Below are 25,469 nucleotides of genomic sequence, written 5' to 3' on the forward strand. Positions count from 1 at the left end.
ACCGCAGGAACACCGAGGTAGCCGCCATGAATGAACGGCGCCCTCGAGGTCACCGTTCTTGTCGCAACGCTGCCGGTCTGAACGTGCACCCAGGACGGTAATGGTTTCCACCATCTCCACGCTCCCGCTCACCATGACGTCAGCATCAAAACTGTGACGCCATACACACGGTGGATCAGCGCGCACCAACCGCAGACAGCGCGTTAGCCGCGTGACAGATGCCCTAACGTCGGCAGTTTGGGGTCAGCCGCAGATGGCTTCAAGCTGATTCCGATCTTGAAAAGACATCCGCTCTGATCCTTCCCGTGCATGCAAAGATTAAAATAGATTTAAAATATGCTATACTGAACGTTTACTCTTACCTGTTGCTGGGGATCTCTGCATATATAACGGAAGCCTTTTACATTGTCATCTCAGAGTTGAAGGTGCATGTCAGTTCTTCTTTAAACGAACAGGGTAGGTCAGTTTATGTTCTTTGTTTATTTCATAGGTCAGACGTGAAGCTTTGAAATGTGACCAAACTGTCTGTGCCTAATGCACCGTGCGACACATACGGAAAAATCAGTGCAATAAGAACGTACCCATTGTTTTGCTTTTATTTTTACGCCAGACTCAAATAGGTACTACAACAATAAGATCACCCTGTGCCAACGAGGGCACGATATGTGCCTTCACGTGCTAGGGCAGGTCTGGATATAAAGCAGCAATATTAGGCGGCGGGGGTCTCATCTCTTATACACTCCTGTAAAAGGGAGAGGGAAAAATATGTTAGTTTTTGTGTGCACCAACAAACCTGAGGAATACAAAGCGGAAGAGTTTTGTCTGGATTTTATAGCGTATACATTACCTCTTCTAATAGGCATGTGAGGCGAAGTTGCATTTTATGTATGCCTCAGTGGGTATCAGATGTATAAAAGTAGAATACCAAGACAACTGTAAACTGATGCCATAATAGTGCAAGATTTATTCCCCGGCTTTTTGTAGCAGCACATGCCAATGAAGGTTGAACGGTTCACTTGCTTATACAGCTCTCTTTTGTGTACATACAGCGGATAATTAAAAGCGGGGCACGCCATTTCTACTGTTCTGACTAGATGTCAGTTTTTGCGGCAGGGAAACCTTGAATCATGCTTTATATAGGCGGCATGCCTTCCGTAATGAATAATGCTTAAAAGTGTATCACATTTATTGTACACATCCTTTAAACTGCAACGACATTTTTACCTTTGACGGGGAGTTATCAAGCTATATAGAGGCGCACAGCACCCTTATCAAAGCGTTTATATGAATATCACGTGTAAAACGTGTAGGGCACTGTAATGCCAGTGCAAGCCACCTGACATCTTGACTCCTATTGTGTGCCTTTATGTTAGCGGGAAAGTGTGTGTTTTGTATATTCCTAATTGCTAAATGGCGCAGAGCAGCAATACAGTATCCGAGCGATTTTTCGGACCTGGAGGCGAACAAAAAATAGTCGGAATAAAAGAGCAGTCTGAAAAATCATTCAGTTATTACTCCAATGGGACAACTGCGGTTCCTCAAGCAAGTCCGTAATATCCAGCAAATCCGAATTTTCGGACTCAGAAGAAACGGCCGGCTACTGTAGTTGGATTAGTTAGTGACATTCTCGGAACAAAGGGGGGTGGGTAGCTCTTGGAGTCATTGCTATGGAGTACTAGCTAGTAAGCTTTGTGCTCTTGAAGTGATTAGCCTCCCATTCTGAAAAGTGGCATGCGTTTTAAAACTGGTTCATCGTGAATATAATTATCATCATATTCATAATCAGGGTGGATGCCGTTATTTTCGTCATCATCCAACTGACTTTTTTTCTCCGCAGTAAAAGGCGAAAAATTATTGCATGGAGCTGAGGAGAGACCTGAGCAATGCCATAACAGCGCTTTACTGCAGGCACAATAAACGTTTCTCCAATCCAATCTCCGCAGTACAAAAAATATTCCAAAGATTTCCGCAGCTTCCATTGTGAGTTTGCCGAGTTATTTCTTCCCCCCGACTATTTTAGTCCATCTCTGTTTAAGTATGTATTTTGCTTAATTTCTGCATTCTCCCTTGGCGACCATTCCCTTATATGGACACTCAGGCCGCTCATCTGCATGACGCCACCGCCCTACCCCCCACCTGTCGCTTAAGTGCATCTGTAATTCATTCAACAGTGGTTTATTTCTGATAACGCTGTTACAGCGCTGCTTTCTTACCCGAAGTGTTACGCCTGCAATTTTTCGTTGCATGGCTCGTTGAACAGAAGAAAGTTTGCTGTCAAGGCTTTTAGGGAAATCACAAATATCTTTTTTTATGTCACAAAAAGCTTTCAACTAGAAAATAAATCTTGCTAGATCAATTGTTTATTCTGGTTAGATATTTGCTATTTACGGGACAGGGCAATTTAAAATCTGAGGTGTATGTGTAACATATGAGAAAGGGCAATTTCTTTTTAGTTGTAGGTTTATGTACTTTTACAGTTACATGATAAATGTTTATTTCCGAAAGCCATTGTGCGTTACAATGGCCACAATGGCCACCGTCCTCGTGCAAACTATGGCAATGGCGTACCCATTTTCCATCATTTGCTGCTACTTCTTATGTTATGAAAGGCGAAACCTACTGCATGGCAACGGCAGCCTGCCTGCCGGATGTTTTATTTCTAAGAGCAACATTCTCACACCTGCCATGGGCGTATGCAAGCGCTGCTGTCTATCAGCCCCTTCACTCGCACACATGCTTTGCGCCTGTAATCTTAAACCGCGGCCAGCTGACAATGAATTTCACGTCAGTAATAACAACCAGTGGAAGGCGGCACTGCTCAGCTCCATTTCAGAAGTCCAAGTTGCAGTCGTCCAGCTGCCGGAATACGCCGCTGAGGACCACGATCTTCTGGCCGTCGTCTGACGAAGCGCCCACCCGGAAACTCGCTCTCGGGTGGTTATGCTCAGCAAAGATGACCAATAAAGTTTTCTCACCCTCGCTCTCTCTCTCTCTCTCTCACACACACTGTGTTTTGGACGTCACTGTAGAAGACTTCACCAGAGATAAAAAGTAACAGCAGCTCTATAAGTCCAACCATACTTTGAACAATTATTAAAAAAAATAGATTGCATTTTTTCCGGCGGGTAGATTAACAGTGCCGTTTCGTTCAAATATCCTTTGGTTGAATGTAATCCCTGTCGGTTTACAGTAATACCTCGTTAACTCGAACTCGGATATCTTGAAAAATCGCCTAAGTCGAAATTTTCCGAGGCACCGAACCATTTCCTATACGTCCCATGTATTCGTAGCCCTTTATTTCGAAGTATTTTTGGGTCAAACTGCGGTTATCTCGAAATCTTTACTGAGAGGGGAACGAAAATTTCGCCGCCGCCGACGGTTTCACAAGATTCGTACGATGCTGCCGCGCATAAGTCCCTCAATTTCTTTCTGGTTTAGCCACGCCTATCACAAAGCCGATGTTTTCCCCAAGCGTGAAGTCTGAGCCTAGAGGCATATGAACTTCGTCACGCAACCCTGTGGCACGTCATGTGACGGTAGAGACATGCGCAAAGGTACAGCAGTATGCGCGCGTGACTGGAGAATTTTTGAACGCCGAAATCGTTGAAATAGCAGCAAAAGGAGGGGACGGCGAAGACGGGGGGGGGGGGGGGGCGATGACGACGAACCTCCTCGAGAGGTGCCGACATCTCCCGAAAAGGTGAATTTGCTGCGCTTGCTGTGAAATAAGGTGGAGTGCAGCGGCGGGGAAGATCGGCTGATGATATGCGTCAGGCAGCTAGAAGATTCTTACTAGGCCCGAGTGCGACCGCAAAGCAGACCAGCATTACGCAGTTCTTTTATGCTAAGTAAAATTGCAGGGCTACAAAACCCAGCCCGTGATCGTCTCCTGTGTGTTCTTTTTCTCTTTAAAACCTTTATGAAAAGGAAGATTGGAAGCCGCTGGTGAAGAGCTGCTAAGTAGCGCCTTTTCTGCAAAGAACTCGACATTTCATGGCAATTCGTGCAACTTTGCTTATCTCGAAAATCCGCTTATCTCGAAATATTTCCCGGTTTTTACTACTTCAAGTTAACGAGGTATTACTGTATTTTTACTTACATAGGAATGAGCACATGGTGTGAGAATCGGGGTTAAAATGGTAATGGAAGTAATTCCACTGCACTCTAAAGTGGTCGTCAAACTACGCTGTAGGTCGTGAAAGAGTAAAGCCAAGGTCGCTGAATTCACTAAATATATCCTACAGGAGTCAGCATGACATGTTATGTGTATATTGCCACGTAATCAGTGCCTGTTTGGGTATTCTCTACTTTCTGCCCGCAGCGGAAACGTCCGTTTGACCTGGGTAAGCAAGAGCTTGTCAGAAGAAATGGATTCTCCCTGTAACTTGGTGCTCGCATTTTCTTAGATTGCGGACTCGTATGATGACAACGAGTAACCCGGGAAAGCGAGAGTGCACCTGCACTGTGTTCACTGGTTAATAGTTTCGTTTGCCAGGCTGTCCAATCGCCTGTGCTGTTGCATATATTCACCTTCGGTAAGAGTGTCATCATCAAAGATTATTTTGTATTACTACAGTAAAATCGCAATAACTGGAACTCGTATAACTCGAAGTGTCGGTTAATTCAAACGAATATAAAAATTTAGTCGGCTTGCATGTTTTCAGTGGTTTTTAATGGTGTTAAATGGAAGCTTCTGCATTGCGTAAATTCGGTAATTTCGTGCTCTTTCTTTGTTCTTGCCAGGAAATATCTGCTGCATGTGCGATATATAACTGTTCAAACCTGGTATTCAGCGCCCCTTATTGCACCAGTGCCACTTTGGCCCACTGCCTCCAGAATAAGGATGCCCAAACCCGTCTTGTGCTTTCATTCCTGAGAGCAAGTACCCGACGAAGTAATTGCCATTATCACGGATTATGCGGCTGCAGATGACGATCTGTGCGTATGCACCCTTGACGGTATTGTGAAGAAGGTGTTGCCAGCACATTGCGGCACTGACAGTGAAGAAGAGCCACAACCAACAATGGCATTTCAGAACACGGGCATTTAAGCACATAGCTGAGATACGCAATTTCTTGACCACTAAAAATAAAGAACTCTCGCATTGACCTGGCTTCCCTTGTTAGCATCGAAAACTTAGTTTTGAACTCTTATGCAAAGCAAGACAGTCAACCATTTGTTATTTGTTCACTTGTTTCAGTGGGTGAATGGCACTTGAGTTTTTTTTTGTGAATGTTGCATTGCTAAATATTTGTGAATGTTTCAGTACAACGCAATTTAGTATGCTGCCCCAAGTCACATTTATGAGAATTTCTGATGATTCAAAGCTATGATAAACCCAGTCCTAGGTTCCTCCGAGATTTATTTATGGCGAGTCTACTGCATCTGTGCTTCGAGGTTTTCGAGAGCCATGAGGGTACGGAGTCGCCGCCATGGTTTCTGGTACAGATAAACCTGGATGTAACGAACGACTGTGTAAAGAATTCTTCTAGTGAACGATATTTTTCAATTCCACATTGCCAGCCCCATTGAAACCTATGTTTTTGCGACGTATTGGTAACGAATGCGTCGCAACGGTTAACGTTGATGTAAAGGATTCGCTAAGCTGATGAGCCATTGTTTTATCTACTTTTTCTGAAAAATCGTCCGGATAAATTCACTAATTAACAAATTTTGCTCGCACTGCAAACTCCCGTGCATTTTCACGAGTGAGTGCAGTGTCGATTAGGTGCTAGGCCTACTTTCGGCGTGGAGTCGCGCGTCTCCACTGCTATTTGTGGTGTCGGTTCGTCGGGGATGATTTGTGCTGCCAGAAATCAAAAAGTGTCGTGTTTACAAGACAAGCTGACAATTTCAAAGGCAGTCTCCGCCGGCGAGAAAGAACAGCGCCACCGCCCGGTGCAGTATCCCAGTTAGCACCCTCTCACCATTTTCGAATGCGGAAAAGAGCAGGAAGTTAATGAAAAGGCGCCCTTTCAGCATACGTTTGGTCATTGAAACCCGTTGGAGCACCGAAAAGCATTAAAAGCAAAAGTTACTCTTAAGTTACGTTTCTAAATAGGTGGGTGAGTGACCTTGCTTATTTGGAATGCTGTGTAGCGGCTAACTTCGTGGGAAAGCAGCAGGCGGAAATCACACAGTTTTTCACAGTTAAGTAAACCCTCCAAGGGTGAGTTCACCGTCACTGATGTCTAGCATTTTGGTTACGTTTCTACCTAATTCACGCCAGCCTTTACTCGAAAACTGCAATTCTCAAAAACCAGAATGTAACGAAAAACTGCGAATTTTGGTAGACTTCGTTACATGTAGGTTTAGCTGCACTTGTATTCAATTTTTCTTTGATTCTTAGATAAAAAATGAACACGCCCTTGCTACCCTAACCTTTGATTTTCAAGCTTGCCCTAGGCTGAGCGTCGTTTGACTTAGAGAGTTTAAAACAAAAGTACAAGGGTTAAAGGCACCACACTTGTTGAAGATGTGCTCATGTACTTGCCGTGAGTCTCCCAACCGCCTTGGCACCCTTCGGCCCAACAACTTCCTTCATAGAAACAAAACATTTCGTGAATTATTGGAGATAATCCCGAGAAAGTGTTCATTTATATCAGCATTACTATAGTAATGGTCGACACTATGCCCGCAAGATATTTAGCAGCGCTGACGTTTACCAGAAACTCCGGATTTTCGGCGCATTCGATGCCCTGAAACAAAAGAAATAGAGCTATTAAAGAAACCGCACACCGACCACAGGTATTAGAACATCTGAAAATGGGTAAATAAATCCAAAATAAACCAAGTTCAGTGGCATAACAACTTAAATCGCAGTGCGTAACGTACACGTGGGTAAAAATTTTGTTGATGGTTTCGGTCAAAATCGTAGGTGTAAGCGGGCCACTGCGATGATTTCGTTGGCTTACTTATTGGCAAAAAATGGCGGCGAATATGTAAAACCCAGCAAATTCTTTATGCGCCGGAATGCACCGGAAGAAATGTGCGGATTTCTCAAACACATATACCATGCGGCAGCAACCGAGAAATACAAAACAATGAAAAATAAATAAATTCTCAGAAAAGGGGGTTGACGATTACCATACTCCCAAACGCGGAGTAGGAGCACAGCTGTTTAGCTGTTTCGCCTGTGCAAATATGTTGAGGCAAAATATGTCACACAGATATATATGTCTGGTTACGCACCACTTTTGTTCTTCACACGACGCTCCTTTTTCATAAAACACTCCTTTCCCTATCATTAATAATCCCGAAGGAGGTTGTATGTTCATAAAAGGCGACAAATATATGTTTAGCTTGCTGTAACTACGCACAGATGTCAAAGACGAGGTCTATGCAGGTATTTCGCGAGGTGGTGACAGTCTTGGGAGGCATTAGTACGACAGAGACGAACGGGATGTTCTTGCACAGAAGTAGTAATAAATTCTGTTTTGCTTTGAATTCTTTTTTAAATTTCCCACTAAAAACATGGGTGTAGGTTGATGGCCGCTTCATGCCAGGTTAAGGCGAGGAAGTGCACTACGCCTTGTGTGACCGTGGAAGGCGAGAAGTAGACAGCCTCTACCAGCAAGCTGCTGTTCAACTGCAGCACGCAGACCGTCAACTTCATCAAACGTGCCCAAGATTTCGATGGACATTGCTGACACACCTAAGTATACGTATGTAGAAAGCCAGTTCCTCAGGTCTGTTGCGGTCGCTGCGCGGCGCCGAACTGCTGCTTCACAGGCGCGCACATGTGTATTCTGACACCGGCGGCTCGTTTTGTTGCAGCCTCAGACAAAGCATTTCATTCGCCCCAGGAAGAAATCGCGTCATGGTCAAAGCACCACAGCACGCGCAACTATTGTGTCATCTCCAAGCTCGTCGCGACGTGCCGAAAATGTCTGGTGCGGCCTCCGCATTCTGCCCTCCCGCTCACACTTTTGCCGTTCTTTTATCATTCACTTTCTCGCTGTATCTCGTCTATCTTCGGCGTCCTCTTCGTTCGCTCGGTAATTACGAGACCGACAGCGCCGCTAAACAACAGGATCGGGCGTCAAATAGCTGTCGCTCTTTAAAAAAAAGCACAATATTCATATCTCAAAGTTACCAAACCGCACAGTACGACGATGCCTACGTAAATGGCGTCCCCGTGGAGGTTTGTTTTTAGGCGAAAGACACCATTCGGCCATACAACACCAGCATCTAAGAAAAAATCTGTTGGAAAAGGGGACGTGGAAAGAGGGACGGGATTGAAGATAGGCACTCGCCTGCAAAATGACATCGTAACTAAGAGCTGAGATGGTACATTGTGCTTAGCAGGAAGTCCCTATGCTGACTTTTTGTTTTCTATTTACTATATATTCACACGACACTACCTGAGAAAGCCGTTGCAAACGTCTGTGTTTTTAATTCATTTTTAATTGTGGCATATAACTCGAAATTTCTGAAACTAGCGTACACTACCTTGAGACATTCGTCGCTTACTCGAAATAAATGTTGAAGTTTCGTGTATCGAGCAGCATGACACAGAAAGCGACCCAGAATAAAATAGAGTTGAGTTAGCTGTAGTGAAGTTCCCACAAATAAAAAAGGATATAAAGCGCATGCTGATACACCTAAGCAGCTGATTTGGACCAATGTTATTCCGTGCTTCTATGATTTGCTTTCATTCTCCTATGCTTCGCGCTTCACCACTCTTATTCAACGAAGTTCTCCGCAATCGTTATTTTTAGTTGGGTTCAATCCTCTCACTTCGCTCACTTTCTTCGCCCCCTTTCCACATCCGTTTAACCTCCCTGTGGAGTCAAGTGATTACTTTAATTCTCAACTCTCTACTTTGACGCTTTCTATCTTCTGTTGCCGGCCATACGACCGTGACGCTGAATAAAACCCGTTGAAATGTGTACAGATCACCTGTTAGAATAGACACGCTCAATTGATTGTATATGCATATACGCATAAGGCATCCTGGTTGTAACGTTCTCAAAAGAAATGTGCGTTACAAAGCGTCTCAAGCGAAACTGTCTGCTCCGCTGACGATAATGAAAAGCACAGTCATACAACGCCTCGTTCGAGACTTTTTGAGGGCAGACGATAACTGAAGTGCCCGCTACGGCTGCAGACGGATAGATGCGTGATGCAATCTGTGGAATCTATGCCCGGCGAACCACCGAAAAGAAAGGTGAGCTCAGGGAAACATGTCTCCAGCGATCGTATTGCGCACACATCGACTGGTGGCGGTAGATGGTGCGGTCACTACCAACGCTTCCGTGCACTCTGTCCGTCGCGTGTAAGCGCAGGGCACACCACACTCCGTCTTCGATGGTCATTGAGCGAAAGTCACCTCGAAATAGTACATAACGGTGCTCGGTCGCCAGATGAATGTACACCCAATGCACAGTACTTTTCCAAAGATAAAAAAAAATTGACCGCCATCCCACCCTGCAAACGTGAATGTCCAGCGAAGCTGTATCAAACACGCAACATGCTGAGGGGGGTGGGGGGGGGGTATGTTTTATTATTACTTTAGTGTAATGGTAGTGATAATCACTTTGTGGTCGCTGTGGTAGACCGTGATTGGTTCCGCAAGCATTTTCGCTACATTTGTATGCAACCGGGAAAAAACACGTGAAGGAACGTGCTCCCATTGCAGCAGGCGCGGTTATAAACCATTATGCTGTTGGCACTTCACACGAGACTTTCGAATTACGTCAAACGGCCCTTTCGAAAGCAGCTTCGACCTAACCTTTACCAAGAACGCGCGCGAGGGTGTTTGCCTCTAACTTTTAATAAAAACGTAATCACTTACTGCAGTCGACAAAAAAGTTAGTTGTTGAATTTAGGTCAATTGGGCGGCTGATACCGATAATTATCTCACTTTGTGTCCCCCTTCCCAGGTAACTTAGTTGCAAAGGTGACCTTTGCGTGCCCCCAGTATCGAATTTTAAGAAAACCATTTAGGAATTTTAAGAAAACCATAAAGCTTGGTACTTCTCTCCCAATGCCCCATCCGTCCAACCAAATATCAATTCAACTGCACCTGCATTCAGTCATCCCGCAACACATACGGTAGGGCATGGAAGTGCACGAAAACGCCGGATATCATACCGCCCTAGCCCTCCATAAAGCCGCGGTTCGTGCGGCACTTTCAAGCAAGGATTCCAAAGGGGTGAAGAAGCTTCACGGAGACAGCCGCGTCCAGAGGATCCCCTCCACAGAGAAGATGTTCCAACAAGTTTATCGTTTATCCTCTGTCACCCTTTCCATTCGCTTGGAGTTGCACCAACAGCTGTCAGACGGAATACACGTTCAGTAGGATTGCATAGGTGCAGTTTGTAATCGAGTGTACTCTATGCAGTTCATCATGACATTATGATTTTATAGAAACGCACTGTAAAGCTAATCTTTCTCGCCTTGGGTTTTAAACCACTGAGGATTTCCAGAGAATGAAGAATTAAACAGAGCACTGCAAACTGTGTTTGCTTACCTCGGTGAAATCGGGGCTCATAACACACTCGATGTCGAAGCGCGGGAATCCTTTGGACAGCTCCTTCTGGATGCACTCTAATGCCTGAGAAAAAAAAGTGGTATCGGAAATATTGCCCTAAAATCAAAATAACTCATCATCCTGTACTCACGAGCAGTTCACTTGATTTCTTCAGCAACTGCTCAACTTGCATAACCAGCGGGACGAAATGCGCCTTGCATTCGTTGAATACTGCAGTTTGAAGAAAAGTAAAGATATTAGAATACAGCTACGGTGTTATTATTCTGCGTCACTTCCCATTTACACGCTAAATAATGTTCGGTGCAATTAAGTAAAAGTGCGCACTCCCTGTCAAGGATCCCCTGTTTAGTAACACAGCAAAAGCTCGCTCATTGTAATAGGAAGAAGATGCCGTCAGTGTTTGAAATATAGAAACTTCGAACAAATGAAAGTGACGAATAAAATGTGCTGATATTGAAAAGCAGTAGGTAATTTCATGAAATTGATAATTGAAAAAGCTGTGAGTTCAGCCTGGAATTTTTTCCCAATCTCACAAACAATTGCAGCGCGAAGCCTCCTCTTTACCTTCTTCAGCACTGAAAAACAGTTGGCAGCACTTCATCCGGCCGTGACATTAAGCGGACGGCCGCTGTACGCTTCCCCCTCGTTTTTCTTTTCGTCATTGGCAGCGACAGGTTCTACGCTTCTGACCTGAGCTATGAAATCATGATGCTCTCATTTGTCAGCGCACCACACACACCACTCAGTCATCATCCAAAATGCCCGCCATATATTTATCTTCTTTGTTCCACGGAGGCTTGTGGGTAGGCACGGGGAGCGTTTCCTCCGGTCGCGTGCTAGGCGACAGGGTGCCGCCACCCGCCGCAGTGGCTCAGTGGCTAAGGCGTTGCGCTGCTGAGCACGAGGTCGCGGGTTCGATTCCCGGCCGCGGCGGCCGCTTTTCTGATGGAGGCGAAAAGCAAAAACGCCCGTGTGTACGAGATTTCGGCGCACGATAAAGATCCCCAGGTGGTCAAAATTAATCCGGAGCCCTCTACTACGGCGCGCCTCATCGCCTGCGTTGCGTCGGCGCGTTAAACCCCACAATCAATCAATCAAATCAGCGTGCCGCCGCGGTTGCTCTAGTTCAAAATATCAGTGGCGCAGCCTATTCGGGTTCGAATTGACGGCCTTATTTTTGCATAGATGTCTAGAGAGACATGGCCGCACCAAATACTACATTGTTATTCAATAGATTTAACAAGAAAATGTTCTTAATACGGAAGTGTTTTATCCCGGGATTCACGAAGATTTCACTTACGTCACATCCGTCACGGAAGTGACGCCAGTACAACAAAGCAAGAGGCCTGTAAAGGGTGCACTCCTGCACACAAGGTCATCTTGCGGGGACGCAACCTTTAGTACTAAAGAGTACGATATATTTCGGGTTGTTCGTTTTCGGGTTTTAAACTTTATCAAGTGAGGGTTTTATGCCGGGATACACACAGGTTTCACTGACGTCATATCTGTCACGGAAATGACGCCACTACAACTTTGCCGAAGCGACCCGCCAGCAGGACGTCGCACGCTAAGCACACCCACAAGACATCCGCGCACCCGCAAATCATGCTCAGCTGCAGATATTGCTACATATCTCACTTTCGTGTTTTAGCGATTCCGATGACAGAGGAATCAACCACAGTTTTTTGCTTGAAAAGAGGACAAAATTGCACTAATTAGTTTTGTGTCATGTATGCGATTATCTTTAGTGGTGTTATCTACTTTGTTTGTCGGCATTGTATGCTTTTTATGAAAATAGCGCGCTTGAAACCCTCTGTATTCGTAATATCCTTGTTCGGTTGGATTTTTTTCTCTTGTTTGTTGTTCGGTTGTTGTGCAATTTTCGTGCTTCGCCACCCCTCATGTAAAACCAAACCCATTGGGGTCTTTGAGGTATCTATAAATAAATAAATAAATAAATAAATAGCACACTCACGGAGCACACTGTAGATGGCACGGCGAATTTACCCCGAGTTCCCCGCGCGGAAGTGCCGGCTGGCAAGCGGCAGCGTAAGCGGTACGGCTTTGTCGTCTGCTTTAGCGACACTTGTTTTGGGCCTGTTTTGGCGCAGCTTGCGCCAAGTTCATTGCGCGCTGCCTTCGCATGGCTTGATTTACTTGTTCGACAGTACCTTCAGGGTAACCCGTACCCGAGGGACTCAAGTGGTCGTACGGCAAACATACAATAAGGGTTGGTTTGCAGGGCGGAATAATAAAATATACAAAGCACGTACAGACATCTGGCCGCTAGAGAAACGCTACTTTTTGCGCACTGCTAGCCACGAATGGGACTCTCTTTTATAACTGGGTGAATACCAATTCGGTTGGGGTTTAAGATGTATTACAAAAGGCGAAAGTAGCAACTGGATCGGATAAATAGCGATTATAAAAGTTCCCTCAGCTTTCTCGCCATTCTTAAACTTACTAAACTAACTAGTTTAAATCGGTATAAATGGTAATAACTAAGCTCACACGCCTAATTGTTTCGGTGTCTTCGCTTGTGTCGCGCGGTGGTGTAGCTCCTAGCTAGCACATCAGTATGGCTAGTTTCCGCTGTCTCACCCTTCGAAAGACGCTCATCTCCGTTTTTTCTTTATCCCGACTCACGTTCGGGCTACAGCGGCGGCGGCGGATGCTCTTGCCCTGCCGTGCCCGACGCTGCTGCTACGTCCGGGACGCCACCCCCGCGAATTCCAGGTAACGGCAGGCAGAATCTCTGGTTTCACTCTTTTTAGAGCCACGTGTGTGAATTCAAGTGACGTCGCTTTGGCAATTGTTGTAGCTGTTGTTTGCAGCTTTACTTCACAACTCACAACCACCTTAACAGCGTGGATTGGAGACAATTTTTTTTTCCAAATCTTATGTGCTTGCAGAACGTAGTCAACCAACACATTCAGTACTTAGAATAGCGGTCGCAAAATACCTCAACCAAACATTACAGCTCCATAACCCTTACATAACTGCTCTAAATATTTTTCACATCTTATAAGCCGGATTAAGTAAAGAGCTGCGTACATAGCCCTAAAGCCCCCCCCCCCCCTCCCCCCAACTCCTCCCGAACAAGTCAAGCTGAACACAGCGATACGGCAAGCTCACAAAACCGCACTAGGATAACGCCCAAAAAGTGGCAACAAAAAGTTACTACAACTGGGGGTCCACTATATGTGGGGAGAAATCCAAGAAGCGCATCTAATTTATCAGATAAATTCACACGCCTCCAACTCACCAACACGGATAGAGCGACCTTCTGTCAGCTAGGGTATTAGACCCCCCAACAGCAAGACGAGAGAAGCATTCCCGGGCGCGCATATGCGTTTTTTAGTCAGTACAGCCAGCCGTCATCTGAGCTTGCTTATGGGGGTTATATCAGAGCATAAACGTACCTAAAGCATACAAAACCACACGAAATGAAATACATAACAGCCAAAACGGACCTGCACTGGTTGAAAACCACCGCCCAGAAAAATATTCAACAGAAATATCCGGAACCGACCAAAAGGGCCAACCCGAAGGAACGTAATAGAAGCAGTGCCTAAAACTGACCGAAAGGCAGCGAAGATACCCGAAATCCAACTTATAATGCATAAAAATGTCATAAATAAATTATATGCGTGATAACAAATCCTAATATTCAAAAATGACAAACCCTTGAAAATGAAAAAAAAATCCAGCCGTCTCCACAAAGTGAATGATGATGAGAGGGGCGAAGCTAAAATGCTTATCGGTAAAACCGTGAAACATTCGAACACACATTACATAAAGACTCGACACGTCAAGCTTTCCACCGCTCCGTTGAGAAGCCCGTCGACGACGTCGATGTTTGTGGTGATTATGTAGGGCTTCTTTGGGACGATGAGAATCTCCATGGGTAAGTTGGCGAATTCGGTTTGGGACATTTTAGCCACCTAGGCCGTCGCCTTCTGCAGAGCGTCTTGGGTCGCGTACCCATGGTACGTGTCTTCAGCTCGCAGGCGACGAACGACAACCTCTTCTTCTTCCTCTCCTCCTTGTTGGGTAGCAACGAACGCACTGAACGTTTTGACCTCTTCGGCCGCCAATCATTGGAGCTTGCAGGCGACGAACGACAACCTCTTCTTCCTCCTATCCTCCTTGTTGGGTAGCAACGAACGCGTTCAACGTTTTGACCTCTTCGGCCAATCTTTGGTTGGCCAATCCCTAGGGGGATCCTGCCACAATCATCATCATTCTGCCGTGTACGGCAGCAACGAGGGACGGGACAGGGCCCGAGCAAGAGGAGCTTCGCCCCTAAAAGCGGTAACGAGATTCGAGCCCGGGTTCGGATGTTTGTTTCGCTGGAGCGGAACTACTGCACTATGAGACCAAGTGGTTCTGAGCGATTAAGCCGAGGGTCACAAGCACGTGCACATAGCTTCAAACATGCCCCTAGATGGCGCCATAGGTCCCTTGGCTGTGCTGACTAGGAAACGTATATACGCTTCCCGGGCCAATTCGACAATACATCAGAGTGGCGCCAATCCCACGTAACATGTACGCGATCTATAACAAGGCACGACGAGGAGCGCGGGGACGAGAAATCTATGTACAGTGTGATCAGATCTTCATTTGGTGCGGAGATGAATCTCAATACCCCCAAAAATCTGCCTTCGCTGCCAGTGTGACCGACACCAACAAATAAAAATTAACCGCCTTCACGACCATTACACTATAGTAACAGCTGAAGAAGTTGCTATCGCCATAGTCGGCATCACTTGCGAAGACTGTACAGATATACTCAGAGACTCCGAAGCTGCATGCCGCAATTTCTTAATCAGATGAATATCCTTGCCAGCCTTCGCTATAATAAAGCAAATTAATCAAATTCCAGTAGTACAGATTTTCTGTTGAGCTGGCCACGAATACTTAAGAGAAATGAGCCGGCAGTCACCGCTGCCCGCGCTCATGCACACCGGGCCCTTTCCAAAGAAAGTGATAAAGTGCAAACTGACGACATCGTCAAGTCTATGCCCCTGCGAAAAAACACCAAAATACTCGCCCACTACCGGCACGGGCGCGCCAACAATACCAAACACCGTAAAGTAAAAAACTGCGCACTTTTGGACGACCACAAAAAGGGGGAAACACAGGACAGGCGCAGACTTGCAACTAGCATTTATTAAACCAAAGCCACATATAACTACACCCGAAAACACCGCCACTGCGCATGCTCAAAACTCAACAGATGGCACTTCGCATAATAAATACACTTAAGACAGCTGACATACGGAAGTATAACATGGAGAGGATCGAATACGCTGCAAAGAACGGAGGTGTCCTGAAAGCAGTGAAGAGGCGTTTTGGCGTGGGGAAAAATCAGATGTACGCACTTAAAGATAAGCAAGGCAATGTCATCACAAATAGGGATAAAATAGTGACAGTAGCCGAGGAGGTCTATAGGGATCTCTGCAGCAGCCGGGACATCCAGGAAAATGCCGAACGACAAAGTACTTCAGAGGAGATAGACATACCACCAGTAACGACCGAAGAAGTAAGGGAGGCTTTGAAAGAGATGAAAGGGGGCAAAGCACCTGGTTAGGATCAGATAAGAGCAGACCTCTTGAAGGGTGGCGGAGAAATTGTACATAAAAACTGGCAAACCTGTATACGCAATGCCTAATGACCGCAAGTGTACCGGAATCTTGAAAAAACGCGAACATCATCCTAAGCCAAAAGAAAGGTGCATTAAGGACTTTAAAACTTACAGGCCTGTCAGCTTTCTGTCAGTAGGTTACGATTTACTTACAAAGGTAATCGCTCACAGAATTTCTGTGACCTTAGATTTCAGTCAACCTAAAGAACAAGCAGGGTTCCGCAAAGGCTATTCAACAATGGCCCATGTTCATACGATCAATCAGGGGATAGATAAGTGTGCTGAGTATACTGAACCCCTATATATAGCCTTCATAGATTATGAGAAAGCATTTGACTCGGCCAACACCGCAGCAGTCATTCAGGCATTACGGAACCAGGGTGTAGATGAGCATTATGTAAAAATACTAGAGGATATCTACAATGGGTCCACAGCTACCATCGTCCTCCATAAGGAGAGCAGTAAAATACCTATAAGGAAGGGCGTCGGACAAGGAGACACAATCTCTCCAATGTGAGTCACAGCATGTTTACAAGAAGTATTCAGAACATTGGATTGGGAACAGGTTGGAGTAAGAGTTAATGGAGAAAACCTGAGTAACCTCAGATTTGCTAATGACGTTGTCTTGTTAAGTAACTGGGGGGAGGAATTGCACAGCATGCTTACGGCACTGGACAAACAGAGTATAACCATGGGCCTGAAAATAATATGCTGAAAACTAAAGTAATGATCAATAACCTCGGGACAGAACAGCGGTTTCAGATAGGTGGAGAGGCCGTGGAAGTAGTAAGCAAATATATCTACTAAGGCCAGGTTGTGACCCCGGATCCCAACCATGAGGCAGAGATAATTCGAAACATAAGAATGGGGTGGAGTGCATTCGGCAGGCATTCTCAGATAATGAATGGCAGCCTACCATTGTCCCTTAAGAAGAAAGTGTATGACAGCAGCATCTTACCGGTACTCACCTACGGGGCAGAAACTTGGAGGCTAACAAGAGGGTTCAACTTATACTGAGGACGACTCAGCGCGCAATGGAACGGAAGATGATGGGTGTAACATTAAGGGACAAGAAGAGAGCGCAGTGGGCCAGGGAACAAACGCGTGTTAAGCACATATTAGTAGAAATTAAGAAGAAGAAATGGACGTGCGCAGGGCATGTAATGCGAGAGCAAGATAACTGTTGTTCATTAAGGGTAACAGAGTGGATACCTAAAGTAGGCAAGCGTTGCAGGCGCCGGCAGAAAGTTAGATGGGCAGATGAGATCAAAAAGTTTGCGGGGATACATTGGTCACAGTTAGCACAGGACCGGGGTAATTAGAGAATAATGGGAGAGGCCTTTGTCCTGCAGTGGGCGTAGATAGGCTGTTGATGATGATAATGATGATGATGATGACTTCTCATAATAGTAATACAAACCAACAAATCAAACAACCTAACTCCAGTCATCAATAAATTTCATCTCACTGTTGTGCAACCAGATCGACGTTTCGCTGAAGCACTGATGACCCAGCCTTTTTATGTAATATGCTTCACGTATGTCCCTCGCCCGGCTATCAGGGCACCGACAAAAGACCTTAACCTCCTTCAAGAGTGGCTTATATGGCTTAAACGTGCATGCCGAGCAGTGAGTGGGGAGATGCCCTCTCGCGCTTGGTGCTGCCGTTTTCCCGACGAAATTTCGACCACATTACTTTAAGGTCCCAAATTCTGCGTTGAAATCTCTCTGGAAACTCATGAGTGGCCGAACCTCAACCGGAGACGGGCCAAGAAAGCAGAGGCAGGGTACCAAGTGAGGTGCTTACTGGATGGCGTGGACAGCCTCTCCAAGACACTTGGGAAGTCTGGCGACCAGTCAAAGCGAAAGGACCCCACGTCAGGTATTGTCCGAATTTTTCAACACAGGACCTCAGATTACTGCAACAAGATAATTAAGGGGGGTTTTCCATGACGCAATCAGGGTTTTTTTACGACAAGGCTTCGGCCGCCGCCAGCAAGAACATCGAACCTGTGTCGGGGAAGACTGCAAAGATTAAGGCAAAGGCCGTTTCCCTTTGCAAGGAAATGGAACTGCACAAATTGGCTTCCGCGGTAACAGAAGCAAAGGAGACTGTTTGAACGTGTTTTTCACCGTGAAGACGCACAAAGAGGGTATCCCATTCCGGTCGATTGTGAGCTAAAGAGGTACCTGGCAGCACGAGGTTAGCAGGTTTTTGCAGAAATCTTTGAAGGGCTTAAACACGTACGACCCGTTTGAAACAAAAAAACTTGGATAGTATTATTAGTTTCTTACAGTCGAACGATGCCATTGACATGCTTTTTTCATTGACGTCGAAAATTTGTTTTATTCTGTCCATCACGCTGCATTGTTTCAGGATGGTAAAAGATGTATTGAAGTCAACGGTGAAGTAGCTTTTCAGAATTCAGCCGGGCTCACGGGAGAGAGGTTCTTAGAGATGCTACAATTTTACTTAAAATCTACTTTTATTCAGTTTGACGAAGCCCATTACCTGCAGAAACAAGGTATTTGCATATGCTCCTGTGTTGCTCCTTTGTTGTGCAATGTTTTTTTATCTGAATTTGACAAAACAGTCAGCGAAGGTTTTGACAGTGACCAGGTTCTTACTGTTTTCCGTTATTTTGATGATTTTCTTCTACATTTACAAATCGAGCCATTTCAACGTATGACGACGCCATCGCAGATGCATTTCATGTCTTTCGGCGCCATGTCAAAGGTCTAACCTTCACGCATGAGCTAACAAATAACAGCACGATTCAGTTTTGAGACATCACCATAATCTTCTGTGACAGTCATCTGTGCCGGAAATATAACCGAAGGTCCAAAAAGGAATTGTTGCCGTGTGAATCGGCACATTCTAAAACGGTGAAACGGGTGATAGCTCCCCAGTATACCGCGTGAGCTGTTAAAAGATCACGCTCACACACAGTGCCCCAAAGCTTTAATGCACAAATTGCAAGATTAGAGGAGGCAGAATTGTCCAATTCGGTGGTGTCAGCAGCGATGGAGGTGGTGCTAAAGAAAGTGAAAGCCGAAAATACCAGTCGTGAACCTGAAAGAGAACGCGAGAATAACAAACGTGAAGTTGTGCCTTGTGTGCACAAAGCGCCCCACAATTTGAAGAAGGTCATGAAACGGTATGGCGTTCAGGTGTAATTTTCAGCACCGGTCAAGCCGGGCAGGATGTGCTCGCGCATCGAAAAATGTCGCGCTGGACTAAAAGGGTGCGGAAAAAGCACACCCATTCATGCGCTGATTGCTGCACGGGCGTAGTTTATCAAGTACCGCTGACACGTGGCAAGGTTTACGTGAGCCCTAACGGGCAGATGCGTGAATGTGAGATTACGAGAGCATGCATTATCGATACAGATCAGCGCGAGAGGGCATCTCCCCACTCACTGCTCGGCATCGACGTGTAAGCCGTGTAAGCCACTCTTGAAGGAGGTCTTCTGTCGGTGCCGTGATAGCCGGGCGCGGGAGAGACATGAAGCATATTACATAAAAAAGCAGGGTCATGAGTGCGTCAGCGAAACGTCGATCTGGTTGCACAACAGTGAGATAAAATTTATTGATGACCGAAGTTAAGTTTTTTGATTTGTTGGTTTTTATTGTTGTTAGGCGAAGTACCATCGATTTAGTTTTGAGCATGCGCCGTGGCGGTGTTTGCGGATGTACTTATATGTGGCTTTGGTTTAATAAATGTTAGTTGCAAGTTTACCCCTGTCCCGTGTTTCCTCCCTTTTTGTGGCCGTCCAAAACTGCGGAGTTTTTTACTTTACGTTGAAGATGCGCCAACTCGCCCGCCAACAACTTCTAAAATACCAAACACCCCAGCCATATATATCCAGAACCGAAGCTACAATAATCTGACCACTGCAAAAGAACTCTCACCCCCAGAATACACTACTCTATGCCATGTACCCCACCCTCTACCTCCCTCTGGCAAATACTGCCCCCCATCCTGGCACCCTGTTCCATGCGGTATAGGGATGTCAAAAAACGCCGTCCATTACTCCTAATCTCCAACCTACAAATGAGGAGTGGGTGGCACAGCGGACCAGCCCCAACCTTTCCTTCCAGCGTAGCCTGGTGGAGAGGGTGCGGGTGGCCACCGCAGGACACGGTACCCCGGAATACAGCAAAAACCCCCACAAGGCGTTTGACCGGAAAACAGCACCTAATGCTCGCCCAAATAAGATTTACGCCTGGGGCAATCGCGTAACCACCAAAAAGGGAGCAGACGTGTACAACAGGGCGCAGCAATATCAGTTAACTCTCTGGAATGACCGAACCACCCCAACCATAATAGGAAATAGTGTATCCAGGGGCACAACACCTGATCTCAACTTATGTTATAACATCAGAAATCTGGAGTGGCTCCAACTGGATTAGACGTTAGGGAGAGATGACTATATAATACAATTTGTTGTTGCCCATTACAGAACCCCGCAACGCCTCGGAAAAGCAAAGATCAATGACGGCAAAGCATTCCGTGAGAAGACCCAGCCGCCACACTTGGATTGCATCGAGCAATGGTCAGAAGGAATTATCCAGTCGGTTTCCAAACACTCCAAAATAATTCAGCTTAGCAACGATAACCCTGACACTGATCCGCACCTCCTACACCTATGGAAGGCTCGCAGAAGCCTATTCCCCCAAGCTCTGTGTAGCTCAAATTACTGCCGAGGCCGCCGAATATGCACATAATCTCAGTAGACAGAATTAGAACCAATTTTGCGACCAACTACAAGGCACGCTGAGCAACCGCCGAACTTGGCACATTCTCAAAAAGCTCATCGCAAAAACAAAAACGAAGGCGGCCGCCACGCCCCATATACGCCGTCTCATTGCCGTCACACGTGAAACCGCAAAGGCATTAAATGTGCTAGGCACGATGGTGTATATGACCAAATTCACTCATATTTTAAGACTTTAATGTAGAGAAAAACGTCTTACAAGGGCTACGAATGTTTTCTGTGAAAGAAAACGTTATGAGAAACAGTGTTTTCATAAATATGGTGTGAGCCAATTCTAAAAGTCGCTTCATCAGCTGCCATCGCCTGCAAGTTGTAGCTAAATCCAAAAAAGTATAACGACTTTTGCCGCTACTTCAGGAAACTTCGTCTTCTTTAAAACTTCGCCACTAAGAGCCCATAAAAAATCGCCTTATTTCGAGGTTAAGCTACGTTTCCGCGGCAACACTCTGGTGCTGAGAGTTTCGTTGGTTTCATTTGGTGCTCATCGCGTTCGAGGGTAGGCATATTTGAGGCTTTCGTGGAGGTAAGTGAGTTGTGCGAACCTTTTTAAACCAAAAATGACATTAGAGCTAATGGAATTAGATTTTTGCGTGTAGCAGCGAAATAGTGGCATTAAAACCTAAGGCATTGACCATTTAAAGTAATTTTTTGTGCACGTGTGGCGCGGGTATTAAACGTCGAAACGACATGTCTCAATGCGCTTTGTCGGCTGTCCTCTTTAATCGGGTGGATCGGGTCTGGGTTGACTTGTTACACAGACAGTAGGACGCCTACGAAGGGGAACAGAAACGTACCACAGGTTTGTACGTGAGAATAGAGGTCAAGGGTTCCCAGGTTTTAAATCATTCTGGAACGGATGCATGCCCTTAGTTTGTAGGAAGTGTCGGTCCAAACAGAAGCGCAAATAGGTGCCAAAACAACGGAAAGCTGCTTCAGCCACCGTTACCGCCTCAAGTTCCTGCTCGTCGAATAGCGGGGAAACCCCCCCCCCCCCCTGGTCCCTCCTCCCGCCCCCCTGAATAAAGAGCAACTAGCCCGCTTGGTACGCTGGCGTAAGCCGATATCACTTCTTCAGATTAAGGGCTTTCAGAGGGACATTTTGGACTGTGCCCGTCACTTCTAAGCACGGGCACATGACCTGTTACCGGTTTATGCATGCGCAGCTTTATAGTGGAGAATAGTGGGAGCTGGAGGAGGGCGTCCACGCGCAGCTATATGTGTCATGCCCTTACTGATGAATGACATATCCTGTTGTGCTGGCCCGACGTTTAAATACAGACGTCAAACTGCTCAATGAGACCTGTCCTGTGTCCTTAGTGGTAGTGCGGATAGGGTTGGTGTGTTACACAAACAGTAAGATGCTTACGACGCGGGAGGGACACAGGCAGCTCCGTGTTTGTCCGCAAGTACAAAGCCTGGGTCCTGCGATACTTTATTCAGATTATTGGCGAGGACGTATGCTCCATCGCAAATTACAAACAAACGTGTTTACTTTCGTGTACTCCGTGGACGGCGTCGAGCTTCGCAGGTCATCCTTCTTCACAGAGTGGAAGGGCGCTAATTTTTTGTTAGTGTGGAACTTCTTGGAAGCCGCACACAGAGGGCGCCGCCAGCACTGGTCTTGCGTTTAGGTAAAAAATGTCTTTAAAGCGTGTATTTTCTTTGATATCCCTGTAATCAAGCAGCCATAAATTTGTAATAAAAGGAACAATGCAAATGTCGCTTATGTATTGATGTGTTGTCTCAGCTATGACTGTTTATTTTCGCTCAACAATGTTTGCACATAATAACATTGTCACCAGATGTAGTTATTTAGAGATGCTTCGCCTACATAATCGTCTCGTTCAAGGAGTCTTTAAACTTTTTACTATGCGGCTCAATCGAGGGGCAGAGATACAGACGGACAGACAGGCAGACATACAGACAGACCAAATTTCCGTACGTTCTTTCAAACGAACGTACGTACTGTGTGCTATGTATTGCTGGAGCGAAATTCTATATTTCACGCCACCAGCATCCGAAACGCATTGCAGCGCTACCACGCAAAAGAGCCTCTGCTGCTGAAAAGCACACTATGAGTGGCCTATTTTAACAGCACGCATCTTCGCCATCTTCGTTCGCTACCACGACTTGATACGCCCTTGGTACACGAAAGGACCGAGTGGATTGGCTTTGGCTGCGCCTGTGTCGTGCCATTTTAAAGCGTTCTAGCAGGACGCGGCTTACCTATAAATTAACGTTCAGTGATCGGTGAACGAGTGTGTTTTTTGTTAATCTTTATCACGCCCTCGCCACACATTCTGGCCAGCTCCTTGCATCCTTGCCGCTTCCCCTCACACTTCTTTGCCTAGTATTTTCCTCCTCTTCACTTTGCTGAGCTAAGCTTTAGGCGACGTCAGGCATGGATGAAACTCCTGCCTAAACAGCTCCGCTGTAAAAAGAACAAAACGAAGGTAACCGGTAACGCGCCCCGAGAAATAAAATTGAAATTCAGCCTTTCAACGGGATCAATCTGAAAAGGCGAGCAGCATGCGGAGCCGAAGCGACACCAAGTGGTCTGCATGTTTACTAACAGAGTATCAATCAACTCATGCGCGTGTACGGAGACGCATGCAGATAAAGCATGCTGTCCAGCCATTGTCTCAGCTGGAGAAGCGTTTTCGCAGGGTAGCGCTGCCATGCGTTTCGGCCGCTGCTTCTGTGTAATCCAGACTTCTGCACCCCGGAGTACTTTATTTTCTCTGAAATAGGCCTGAGGTTTCCTTTGCGCTGAATAATGTTCACAAGTATTAGCCATGCCAAGTGTTCTAGTAGTTTTTACTGGTCTTGCCTACAAATACATTCCGTTCAGCCTTTCTTGACCTGATTTTTGGCCGGCTGGTTTCGTAGAGCAAGAAAGAAGCAGGTAGACATACCGATGAAATTATTGCGTTCAAGAAGCACAATAAAAACTTCAGTATTAGGAATGAGGCAAAAGTGTTAGTGCTGTTCGAAGTAATATTCACGGGAACGTGTTGTGGCCTGGGTCTTCTCTTAGCGGAAAATATATGGCGTGATGAATTATTCTTCAACTTCTTGGACTTCATCAAGAGGAAGAAACGTCTGTACACATATCAGAAACTTAATTTCCGTGTCACAAAATGCGTGGTTGCTGAGGGGATATGGTAACTGCTTTAGAACCGCTCGGGCCCGGTCGGGCTTTACTGTGTGTCTGTTTACTTTGAAGCCTGTGCTCAACGTGTCGGAGGACGGCCGCATGCGGGCGCACAAATTTGAACGCAGGTTTGTGGCTACTGACTAACATTTACGTCAGAAATAATAGGCTAATCTTCCTCAGGCTTCTGAAAAAAAGATTGTGGCACCTCTGAGCGAGTCCCATCGGTACGCTACTAATTTATTTAGAGGTTCATTTCCTTCTCCTACGTAAATGGTAGAGTGTCCTATCATCACACTAAAACACGGTGCTATCCCGGTGACTCAGGCTTTATGCTTGTGAGACCGGCCTGTTTAAATCCCCCGTCTTCTGTCTGAATCTAAAAAAGAATGCTATGCAAAACAGCCAGAGTTACAGCCACGTGTTGTTGATTGATTTCTGGGGTTTAACGCGCCGACGCAACGCAGGCGATGAGGCTCGCCGTAGTGGAGGGCTCCGGATTAATTTTGACCGCCTGGGGATGTTTATCGTGCGCCAAAATTTCGCACATGGGGCCGTTTTTGCTTTCCGCCTCCATCAGAAAAGCGGCCGTCGCGGCCGGGAATCGAACCCGCGACCTTGTGCTCAGCAGCGCAACGCCTTAGCCACTGAGCCACCGCGGAGGGTAGCCACGTGTTGTAGACATTCCGCATAAACTTCCATTTCTTACATTTATCCGCTACACTTCTTCAGTTAATAATCACGCACAATATTTAACGATACATTTCTTCGCGGGCTTATTGCCGATTTGGTAGGTTTTAATCAATAAATATTGCACGGGATGTACATTACCCTTTCTGCATGAAGGGGTCAGCATGGAGGGGTCAAACGTCTTCACGACCTCTAGAATGAGCTTTGGATCGAAGCTGGGTGGCGCCGATGACACTTTTGTCGAAAACGCGAAAACGAAGGCCAGCAAGTGCTTCACGTAGGCGACCATGGCGACTTCTTTTTTCAAAAGTAAAAGTGTTCTGCTCTATTCCCCAGCCTTATCCCACGCTACCTCTCTGGTGTTTTCTCAGCTTTACAGGAAAAGGACCAACCCATATTTGAACTAAGCTTCACGACAGTTTTTGATGAGTATTCCGTGCAGCCTGCCTGGCGTGCAAATATGCACAGAAGCGTGCACGTTCCTGTTTCAACACTATACGTCAAACCGGTATTTCCCCACACCTTCGTGGCAATGTGTCGGTAGAGCACTGAGGCCTAGGGCAGTGCAATAACTATTTTATTATGGGACACAATTTCGAAAAAGCTAAATTGAAGCACCTGCTTTAGCAGCCGGTAAACATTCGCAGTTTTGTTTTAATTAGAAAATTGACGTTCCAAGAAAGCGGAAGCCTAAAAGAGGAGACCG

At 46.0% G+C, this 25,469-nt stretch overlaps 1 protein-coding gene across 1 annotated transcript; it reads right to left on the minus strand.

Moving 5' to 3' along the window:
• Positions 1 to 585: 585 nt before the first annotated feature.
• On the minus strand, positions 586 to 25,124 carry LOC144167416 (uncharacterized). Its single transcript, XM_077696685.1, has 6 exons — positions 24,905 to 25,124; positions 10,626 to 10,705; positions 10,475 to 10,558; positions 6,666 to 6,698; positions 6,494 to 6,538; positions 586 to 742 (listed from the first exon to the last, which is right to left on the minus strand). The coding sequence occupies exons 1-6, from the start codon at positions 25,050 to 25,052 to the stop codon at positions 710 to 712; spliced, it is 423 nt and encodes a 140-aa protein (XP_077552811.1). The 5' UTR covers positions 25,053 to 25,124; the 3' UTR covers positions 586 to 709.
• Between the last annotated feature and the right edge of the window lie 345 nt (positions 25,125 to 25,469).

Source organism: Haemaphysalis longicornis, unplaced genomic scaffold (assembly GCF_048455015.1).
Source record: "Haemaphysalis longicornis isolate Haplotype H1 unplaced genomic scaffold, Haemaphysalis longicornis Haplotype H1 scaffold_2, whole genome shotgun sequence".
NCBI classification, from domain to species: Eukaryota; Metazoa; Arthropoda; class Arachnida; order Ixodida; family Ixodidae; genus Haemaphysalis; species Haemaphysalis longicornis.